Here is an 11,968-nt window from a genome sequence, read left to right on the forward strand (position 1 = left end):
CGCACCACCAAATTTGAAAAGGTATCCAAAAAGTCCAAAAATATCACAATTTGCGAGCGTAGATAGCAAAAAAAACAGGTTTTTTACGCTTTTTTGTCAAGAAAGGTCCAAATTTTGGGAAGAAAGTCTGCACTTTTCACAAAATGCCCCCTGAAAGCCACTTTTTCAAAATCAGCACCCCCAAAAAAAAAACCCTAAATCCTGCGTAGGGGGCCTACGGACCTGATCACTCGTCTACGCATGTACATGTGTTATATGCTTCTGAATTTTGATGATTTTTTTAAAAATCATCAAAATTCAGAAGCATAACACATGTCACTGAAATATCGCTGAATCGGCGTTAAATATAGACCTAGGTCTATACTTTTTGCAATTTTCGTTTAACAATATAGGCCTACCCATTTTTAAATTTCGGCACCTGTAAAATGGGTTCAAAATCAAAATTGTCCATATAGGCCTACTATATAGTATCATATCATATTTATATTATATCTGCACATTCCCGTCATTTCCTTGGTTTCGTCGTACTTCCTCGAGGATTAGGATGTAGGGTGGAAGTTCTAACAGACAGAAAGTAAACCAAATTTCACAAAAAAGAGACCTAACATACAGGGTGTCTCAATAAAAACACTACCTACCTTTGGCTCCTCTCGGGTTATAGGCCTATAGCTACTAGTCAAAACTTTTATACATGCATGTATTAGTAACAAGTGATGTCTTTGGAAATATTATTTTCATGATTTTGGTGGGAAAATGAGGAAATCAAAATTTCTGTTATGATTTCAAATTAATTTGATCTCAAAATGTAATTTTCATAGTTTATATCTGCAATGTAGGGCCTATGTAGTTCTATGTTTGTGTTCCAAAGCAACTGCAATACATTTTCATTACCAGCTGCAGTTATCGACTTTATGCTCATATTATTGTTTGTGACGCAGAACAAGTGAATTAATCATAAATAAGCTAAACCCAATGTACATGCTTTATATTTGGATTCAATTTTTATTATTAAATTTGTTATGTTTCAACGATACAAGATTGCACTAATTTTTCTGCAAACATTTTAAAAGAATAATGACCATTGACTAAAAATATGCCTGTGGGAAAAAAGTGGCCAAATTTGGGTATAGTGTTTTTATTGAGACAACCTGTGAATGTTCTGGATTATGAAACCATCATTGGCTTTTTTCAGAAGCTTATTGGATGGAAAAGCAACACTTTTGTACGAGCTTCATTAAAAATATGCACCCCATATAACTACCACAATAGCTTTATGCTGAAAATGCTATCAGTACCCAAATGTCCATAAATCTCCGTACCCACATTTCCACTCATATTAAAAGCAGCTCTCGGTGAAAAGATGTACAATGCATTCTGGGTAAGCGTTATATTTTTATTTTAGTCATACAATCGACATTTCCGAGGGTGGTTCAGCTTCGAGTCTGGGGCGTATAGTTGTGTTAAACGTTCATTCATTCATCATTTTCTTATCGAAAATTGAAGTATAATATTATAGAGAGCTGTAAAAAAGGTGATTTTATAGACAAAATGGCTTCCGAAGAAGTAGTTACTAAAACAGATGTAGCGAATTGGACTGAAATTGAGGATGCTTCTGAAGATGTTAAGCGATATACTACACAGGTTCGTGTTGTAAATAATACAAATAATAATGTATAAATACTTTAGAATAGAATTATGTCCTCTATAGGCCTATAGACTTCGAATCAATTAATTAATGTAATTATAAATTGGCATATTCTAACAAAATTAAAAATAGTAGGCCAACATGCAAAGTAGGATATAAATGTTTTATATACTTCATTAACATATTCTTGTTCATTGATTGGTTATAATCATGTGCAAATTGGCAATTTTTTCCCGATAGGCATATGCATGTAAAATTTACCCGTCTGGCTTTTGGTAGAAATGAGTGAAAACAATTTTTTGTTTTACAAATTAATGTGATTTTAAAGGAGGGTCACTTGCAACAAATAAAAAAAGTTCGTCAACCCCTAAAATGAGTTATACAAAATATGATAATAAATATTACCAGAGTGTGCATGCTATATAGTAGATTGTTTTATTTGAAAAGACAATGAGATAAACGCTATACTACGCTGGTTTGCTGTGGTTGACTTGTCAATAATCTTTTATTTAATTAAAAAATGTTGTTCCCAATAATACTTCATTAACATATTATGGACTTGCATTAACCTTTATCATACTACATCAAAATGTCAACGAAATATCTGACAAAGTGACAATGATCAGTACTTTGTGATAGTTGTAAAATCACGTTCATTGCAAATTATATGTCATTAATATATTTTAGTAAAAGCTTAAATGCAAATGAGTGGTATATAAGCCCCAAATGCATAAAGTCTCTTTCGAAAAATGATTCAAGTCGTATAATAAATATGTTTAGGCCTACTATGTTTTTTGAGTTCCACAACTTTTTAAACGACCCTGAGTGATTCGAGTGTGATAGTCGGAAGTGACTCATTGGAGACGTGACTAAATATTGTAAACTAAAACAACTATAATAGTGTACAGTTAGTCCCGTACAGATTTCATTTGTTTTACTGTTGTTTAGGGCCTATGTATGTCTTTGTTTTTTGCTTTTCCATTGTTTGTTTGTTTGTTTGTTTTGTCGTTTTTGTTTTTGTTTTTGTTTCTTTTTAGAGAATATCATGATCTATTGTATCGAATGCAGAGGAAAGACCCAGAAAGACCAACAGTATTGCTTTACCTTTATCAAGTTCATTCAACATATGTCATCATAATTATTATTATTATTAAAATATTATTATTATTATCATTATTATTATTATTATTATTATTATTATTATTATTGTTATTGTTATTGTTATTGTTATTGTTGTTGTTGTTGTTGTTGTTGTTGTTATTATTATTGTTGTTAAATAAACAGAAACACAAATAACAAGACTAAATTGATAATAGAATTTTTATATTTTAATATTAGTATAATTTCCATGTTTTACTTTCCATTTATAATACAGGTCAAGAACAAAGTGGCAGAAATCTTAGTAAAATGGCCGAAAAAGTTGAAAAAGTTTGACGCAGTTTCGTTTCGTTCAGGCACACCTGGCGGTACTGGCTCTGTGTGGTACGCCGTAAAGGTACGTCAAATCAATTGACTGCTAACATTTTTGATACTAGTTCACCCGTAACCCCTGGTGACCCTTTTGACTTTTTGACATGTTCCCGTCATATTGAGGACTCTTTTTACCACTTTTAAGCCCGATTGTGCATATTCTAAAGTTTGACCCCCATATGACATTTGACCTCGAGTGACCTCGGTTTGATTTTGGGCGAATTTTAAAATTTAGTCCCTGGATGACCTTTGACCTCGGATGACCTCGATTGGTTTATTTATGTGCTCTCCTCATATGAAGGATTCCATTCACCAAGTTTAAGACCAATCGGGCGAAGTTTGAATTTAGCCCATCTATGACCTTTGACCTTGGCTGACCTCTATTTTGTTTCGCGCACATATTCCCCTCGTATCAAGGATTCCATCCACCAAGTTTAAGCCCAATCGGACAAGTTTGAAATTCAAAAATAATTTGCAGCAATGAATTCTGGGTAGACATTGCGCGAGGTGTTCACTGTTCACACAAATCTCTGACAGCTTGGGGCAGATCATGATGCAGTCATGGTCCATGGCAAAGGCGATTCGACCTTTGTGGCATTAAACCCAGTTAACAGGAAATTAATCCAGTAAATCGATTCAGTAAAGCAAATAAGCTCATGCATTCGATCACTAACGGCAACAAGCTTCGGTCGATTACCCCAGCTGCAGCGTGTGTAAACTCTAATTTGCATAGAGGCTGTACGTGAAATTATTGATTGGCTCCAAACAAAGGATTTGAACCGGTGCACGTAATCATGGCGCAGTGCAGTCCATTCAATCAAATGTTGTCATCAACCTATTTGATCGCAGTGCATTGTTATGTGTGTGAGACGAACTGTCGCGGTTGATTGCAATCAAACAAACGATGTCTTATGTATTACTTTGTTCCGTGATGAAAATCGTGATGTTTTATTCAATCACTCTTGAAAAATGTATTTCTTTTGTAGGCCTATTACTTTGTTTTGTGATGAAAATCGTGATGTTTTATTTCATCACGCTTTAAAACAAACGATTTCTCATGTATTACTTTGTTTCGTGATGACAATTTTGATGTTTTATTTCATCACTCACGAAAAATTGATTTCTTATGTATTACTTTGTTTCGGGATGAAAATCGTGATGTTTTATTTCATCATCACGCTCTAAAACAAACGATTTCTTATGCATTATATTTGTTTTGTGATGAAAATCGTGATGTTTTATTTCATCACGCTCTAAACAATAATTATAGTTACATGCATTTCAAGAAAAAATCTTATTAAAACGGTAGGCCCTATGTTGTTTAGAAAAATGTAGAAAGTGATGATGATGATGATGTCGATGATGATGATGATGATGATGATGATGATGATGATGATGATGATGATGATCTCCAAAAGTGTCCCGGTTTGTTTTTCTTGCCCTAAATCGTGCGTATCTATTAATAAGGCACTTCAATAATCAATAATCAGTCCGTGACGGCCTCCACTAACTAGCTACTAACTTGGGTTTATGGGCGCTGATATTTCATGTTCACTGTCACTTATTTATCAGAAAAGTGCGACCATTTGTCAATCACCTACAGTACCCAATTTCGGCATACTATATAAGAAACTCATCATAATGATTGCCAGAGAATAGTTAAAATGTAGCTTGTACCGTTTTTTGTGGCATCCTTCAGAAGTGAGCGGTCCGATACCAATATTTTCGGTCAAATCTCCATTCAATTAACACGGGGAGTTGGCTAGCTATGCCTTGCCCTCACTCATATTTTACAAAAGTGCGACTATTTCTGAACATCTAACCTAGCTGTAATTTTAGGTCATGTTAGAGAAATATATTTGCTAGAAGTTTGGAGAATAGCTAACATATTGGCTGGTTATTTTTCACACAGTGATGTTAACTAGGCAAGTGCCCATTCTTCCAACGTAGATCATTTGTAGGGGTCACGCGTCAATGGTGAGAGCACTGTGTATTGTGTATAGGAAAACGGACAGTAACTGCAGTATGTGGCCACATCTACTTCTTTTTATGCACTTGACTTATGCTCTTGACTGATTCATGTTATCCACTTAAGAGGCAATCATTTAAAATTTCCCCCACAGATGACCTTTACCTTGAGGGGGCCCTTCGAAACCACCCGGTCAACAGTGTTTTACCCGATACCTATCCATATCCGAAATAGAGTCGTTGCGTCACAGCGCGGCGAAACGCATAGCCGGACAGACAGACAGACCCCCCCCACACACACACCCCACACACACACCCCCACAGGCAGACTTCGCTCATTATTTTAGTATAATAGATTATCCGAATATTCGTAGGTTCATCTATAGCAATTCCGTGACAGTGAGAGCAAAGATTCGTTTTCTTAGTTGATTTGTTTTCTATGAAGCCCGGCTATGAAGTTTAAAGAAACAATTTAGCTCCTATGTCCCTCGCGAAAATATGGACCAACTATAGACGAATCCAATTTCACGCATTCCTACACCTGAATGGCAGCCATAGCTGGGTTCCCGTCGGCTCCATCTCACCTAAAATGTGAGATGATGCGGCCTTGGAGGGTATTTTAAACTGCATTCTATCACCCGTGTTACACGTAGACAATCTCGAGAAATTAATATAACTGCTTACGGAGGAAAAGTTGAGACCATCATGCTTATTCACAGGGCAAAGGTCACTTCATAAGCATAATTATCAAGCTAAAAACTACCCATCCGGTATCAGTCTATTTCAAATATTCACGTAACAGCTCTACGTTGTCAAGGTAGTGCCTTTAATGACAATCGTGAGGCCCGGTCGGGGTTCAATTCCCGATATGACTCCGGATTTTTGCGCTCTCTAAATTTATTATGCCACTTTGCCCAAATCTTTGCCCGAATCTCAAAGAGTAATTTAAATCATAATTTCTTAGGCTGGTACGGTACATCGGGTGAAAAATCATATACCTGTAGCACCCGGTGGACGTGCAATGTCATTGCATGCTGATTGCACAATGCTATATTTCGTCTTGGCGATTGGGTCATGATGCAGTCATGTCTACAGTAGAATTCATCTCGACCTTTGCAGGACTTAAACCCCATTAAAAGCTATTAAACCAAGATAACACTCATTGAAACAGCTCAACTGATTAAATCGGATCTTCTCTGGTTGTGCACATGTGTCTGTTTTATATGTGCGGTATCGCTATGAGGTGCTATAATACAGCTTCAGTTGGGTAACTGATTATAAAGGAAACGCAAGGAACCAATGGTATGTGGACCTTTGTTCACGAAATGAGACAATGCCCTGCTTTTTGTTAACCATCATTCTTGAAAATGAGCAACATAATGATTGTTGACTTAACACGGTTTGGAAATAATTTCTTCATATTTTTGGTGTTATCTGTCGTTTACATATCCTTCCTAAAACACCTAAATTAGCTAAAAATTTAGGACATGTTACAAAACTATATTTTCTAGAATTTCATAGAATAGTTTAAATGTAGCTTGTACCGTTTTTTTGTGGCATCCGTCAGAACGGAGCGGTCCGTTACCAATATAGCTCAATATTTTCGGTCAAATCTCCATTCAATTAACACGGGGAGTTGGCTAGCTATGAGCTAGCTATGCTTTGCCCTCACTCATATTCTAAGAAAGTGCGACTATTTCTGAACATCTAACCTAGTTGTAATTTTAGGTCATGTTAGAGAAATATATTTACTAGAAGTTTGGAGAATAGTTTAAATATTGGCCGGTTATTTTTCACACAGTGATGTTAACTAGGCAAATGCAATATACTTCTAACATACACTATTTGTAAAGGTCGCGCGTCAATGGTGAGAGCACTGTGTATTGTGTATCGGAAAACGGACAGTAACTGCAGTATGTGAAGTCAATGTGTCGAGACAGCTGTTGCGTGTGGCTTGAAACGCGTTTGAGCGAACGCTCGCAATTTGAAGCTGCGTGTGTCTCGCATTGTACTGCCCCGGGACTACAGCTAGTGTAAAGCATTCCCTGATCAAGATAATTGATTGATAAGTGATTGTTTGTTTAATGTTGATTGATAATTGAATAAGGGTATCCAAAATAGACTGTTTTCATAATTTTACCCTAATATTCATTGTTGTAGCTATTCTGTTATTCATTACAGGTGGACATTGGTGAAGGCGATGCTAAGTTTATCCATGTTATGCTGTCAGCGCCTGTAATAGAGAATCCGTCACCACAGTTTGAGAGATTAGCTTTGCATTTCACAAAGGATGCTCCAGTAGAACCATTTTAATATTTTGACTCTTGATGATACATTTTTTGGTTGTATAAAGGCGATGCTGTGCCAGTGGCGTATCATCATATGGACATGAGGGTGGGTTGGGACACTCCCGGCCTACCCATGCATTCTGGTGGATCAATATAGCATTTATTAAAACTCTTTTTAATACATTATTATAGCAGCAATGCTAGTGGGTGTAGCGTCATAGGTGACACGATCTGATCCAATCAGACCAAAGGTAACAATTTGTCAAATTGAGATACATGCAAACATATGAGCGAAAAACCATAGATTAATACAAACAATAAGCAATTTTTGCATTGTAAAAGTTCATAATTTTGTAACCAATTACATTAGCACTGGTCAGGGATGTACGGTTACAGCACGAGCATATTGGTTGCTATGTAAATGATGATGATATTGAATAAATTTTTAAAATTGCCTCCTGAGGTTTAGTTGGATCAGATTGGGTCACGTAATGTGCACGGGATGTGTGGGTTTAGGGTTCCGAACGTCCCCATTGAAGTGAAAATATGAAAGTCCACTTGAAAACTGTCAAAAACAGCCAGTGTCATTCGATCAGACTCGGTACCTTAACCCCAACTCTCACTTCACCCATGGTGGTCTCATACTACCCCGCTAAACAGTGTTATTATAGTTGTATAGATTGGTAGTGTAAAGTTAAACACGTCGCGGTGCTATTCAGACATTTTGTGTGGGTGATCGGATTGTCTTTCATACCGGGCTTTCATAGATAGTTCATTTATACTACGTTTAACAATATGGACACGATTTATATACTGAAAACTAAAATATACTTGCCGTATAGTGTATATTGCTAGATAGTAAAGAGATTGCGATGTTCCTTGAGTCCTGCGAGGCCCGTGAGTTTATTTGGCGTTCATACGTGTGTACACATAACCTCGGTTCCAAGCTGAATTATGCTCCTTACTGGAACCGAGATTATCATCTGGTCTTGTCACGGCGTTTGGAAATCCCAACCTCTCTACTGATGAATATTTAGGTAATTACTAAATTTCTGTAATCAATTGACCTTTTCGGTAAATCCCGTAATTTCTTGCGGATAGACATCGTTTGCAAGTCGGCGTGACGTCAAATGACGACATCTCGGGTCTAACGGCAAGGAATTATGGGATTTGCCGAAAAGGTTAATTAATTTGGTATAATTATATCTCTAGTTTTCTATTGTCTACTGAATTGCAGCACCATGTTTTTGTAATGGAACAAATAGGGAATTATGCGACCGATTGATAAACACAAACAATTCTTATGGTGTCTTGCGTTTAGACATGTCTCCACCACTTACCAACATAAATATAAACGTGTATCAGAAGACACAATGGGCTATTCAGAAAATAGATGCACACCCCTATAGAGGAGTTCGGATATCCGGACTTTTGTCCAGTCGTGACTGTTGGAAATCCAGACTTTTAAAGTACTCAAAGGCAAAAAAATCCGGCAGAAAAATAGTTTAAAATCAGAAATCCTCAATTTGAGAGCTCATTTTCAACATTTCCGTGATTTTTCCTTCATTTGATTGGATTTCCAAGCTTTTTCCAGTGACATTGGCAACTGGAAATCCAGTCGTTTTTAGAAAGCAGACTTGGAAATCCGGACATTTCTTTCATTGAAAATTTACTCCTCTATAGGGGGTGTGCACCTATTTTCTGGAATAGCCCAATATAGGACATGGCATGTGAAACCGGTTTTCAGACATGAAAAAAAATAAACGTCTATATAAAAGACATCTCACACAACAATGCCCTCCAGTACATCCGAGACACATCTAAAATGTACAGGACGTGTCATTTGAAAGAGGTTTTTAGACAAGTCTTGATCTTGTGTTCTAAGTGTCTTACTTTGTGTCTTCAGCGTAGACACATGTTTCTATTTTTTAAAGTTTTCTAATGTTAAAGACATGCTCTATTTGCATGGAAGACACTATTTGCAAAAGCATTCCAAGTAAAACATGGTCGGAACGGTATACCTACACTCTAAATAAAAAGTAAAACTACTCAATGTTGAGTAAAGGGAAATGAGCAACAAAATGAGTCAAATAGAATGCAATATTGATTATATTTTTACCATGAGTACAATCTAATCAACATTGTGTTCAATTCACTCGTTGTGTTGGTATGTTCCCTTTTTACTCAACAGTTGAGTAATAATTATTTGCAGTGTACTTTTTAGACGCATTTAAAATATATAAGAAATATAGTGCAAATTCAACCAATCTTACATTTCCTATTTGGAATAAGAATGTATATGATATCCATAATATACTGTCTGTATTGTCTAAATTAATAAGTGGTGCAATAAAGTTTTCACTATTAAAGGCTCTGATAAGGCAACTGCTTCTTAATTATAATGACACTGTGAAAGGGTACGGTGACTGGAAAGATCAAATGCGAAAATCTATCAATTGTACACAAATTAATACAAATCAGAGTTCTCTGCATAATGTAATAGCCAGACGCACAATATGGGCAAGTGGACTACTTTTAAATATTAGCAATTGAGTTGTCGTATTTGGAAATAAGAATTAAATTATATTGCAAAGCTACGTATTTCTTGGATTCACATTACGTTTGGGTTTTGGAAAGAACCTTCTGTTAAATCATGCATGACTCAATTACAAATCTCTACATCCCTTTCTTCTTGTCTATTGATATTTTGAATAGTGTTTATCTTTCCCTAACAGATAGCGCCCTGATCGATTCTTCCTGCATATCAATATGCTTCATTTACATTACATTACAGAGATCGGACACTAATCCTTACCATAACAAACCATGTAAACAATAGTCACCTATATTACAGGTGATATACGCTGGCGAAGTTACATAATAATCGGATTAACTACCATAGCAATATAGGTGAAAACAATTTTTGAATATACCGCGCTGCACTGATACGTTCACGCGATACCTCTGCATTGAACCATATCATACTGTACACTTGCACCTGTAAGATTAGTATCTTTGAAAAGACCAGTATTGTATTCAATCTATGATTGCTGACATACACAGGTGATGAGTGTAATCTGCTTGTAGTGCAGCGCGATATGTTCAAAATTGTTTTCACATATTGCTATGGTAATTAATCCGATTAATTACGTAACTTCGCCAGCGTATAACAGGTCTATATTACAGAATTAGATTAGTAAACTATGATCTATTTGCAAGTATTATAATATATTGATTGAGCAGGAAACCCGGGGCAGGAAAGATGTGATACTATTTTTTTTTGTATTGTAGTGTAGTTGCCGGCGTCAGGTATACATAGAATGTTTTTTGTTTTTTTTTATGATGATGACAAGTATGATGCAAACTCATAGGTGTTGTGCGTTTGGCAATTTGGGAGGGGTTGGGGTTCAAAATAACCCCATAGGATTATAAAATCAAAATTTCAATTGCTCAAATACCTCTTTCAAATATATCAAATTATTTACATAAATAAACAAAAATAAATAAATAAATAAATAAATAAATAAATAAATAAATAAATAAATAAATAAACGAAAAAAATTGAACAAATTGTAGCGTAGCATTAAAATCATAAACATTGCTGGCAGGACATGATGCAGTCATGTCTACAGTAGAATTCATCTCGACCTTTGCAGGACTTAACCCCATTAAAAGCTATTAAACCAAGATAACACTCATTGAAACAGCTCAACTGATTAAATCGGATCTTCTCTGGTTGTGCACAAGTAGCCTACAAGTGTCTCTTTTCATGTGCGATATCGCAATAAAGCTGGTATTCATAGCTTCAGTTGGGTAACCGATTATAAAGGAAACGAAAGGAAACAATGGTATGTGTGGCTTTGTTCACGAAATCAGACAATGGCGTGCTTTTTGTAAACCAGCATTCTTGAAAATGAGCAACATAATGATTGTTGACTTAACACGGTTCGGAAATAATTTCTTCACATTTTTGGTGTTATCTGTCGTTTACATGTCCTTCCTAAAACACAAAAGTACGACCCTCTCCAAACACCTAAATTAGCTAAAAATTTAGGACATGTTACAAAACTATATTGTCTAGAATTTTAGAAGAGTACTTTTAATATTGGCCGGTTATTTTTCACACAGCGACGTTAACTAGGCAATGTACTATTACCTATAACATTAACTAAAACACCAAAGTACGAATATTTCCAAACATCTAAATTAGCTAAAAATTTAGGACATGTTAAAAAACTATATTTTCTAGAACTTTAGAAGAGTACTTTTAATATTGGCCGGTTATTTTTCACACAGCGACGTTAACTAGTCATATCCCCATACTGTTAACGTAAGGCTATTTGTAAAGGTCACGCGTCAATGGGAAAGAGCACTGTGTATTGTGTATAGGAAAACGGACAGTAACTGCAGTATGTAATGTTGCTGTAATAATTTATGTGTGCGGAGTTTTTTTGCATGAATGCTATGAGCTATACCGGTACCAATTTGGTTAAAATCAAAGGTTAAATTTGGTACCTTATAGGCCTAAACGCGGGACTTTCATAATATAATTCTCAATTATCAATAGGCCTATATTTAAATGCGCGCGAAGCGGGCG

General features: G+C 35.8%; 1 protein-coding gene across 1 annotated transcript; it reads left to right on the forward strand.

The window, feature by feature from the left end:
- Positions 1-1,415: 1,415 nt before the first annotated feature.
- On the forward strand, positions 1,416-8,335 carry LOC140141513 (uncharacterized). Its single transcript, XM_072163397.1, has 3 exons — positions 1,416-1,641; positions 3,021-3,140; positions 7,265-8,335. The coding sequence occupies exons 1-3, from the start codon at positions 1,549-1,551 to the stop codon at positions 7,394-7,396; spliced, it is 345 nt and encodes a 114-aa protein (XP_072019498.1). The 5' UTR covers positions 1,416-1,548; the 3' UTR covers positions 7,397-8,335.
- The last annotated feature ends 3,633 nt before the right edge of the window (positions 8,336-11,968 follow it).

This window comes from Amphiura filiformis, chromosome 19, assembly GCF_039555335.1.
Source record: "Amphiura filiformis chromosome 19, Afil_fr2py, whole genome shotgun sequence".
In the NCBI taxonomy this organism is placed as follows: Eukaryota; Metazoa; Echinodermata; class Ophiuroidea; order Amphilepidida; family Amphiuridae; genus Amphiura; species Amphiura filiformis.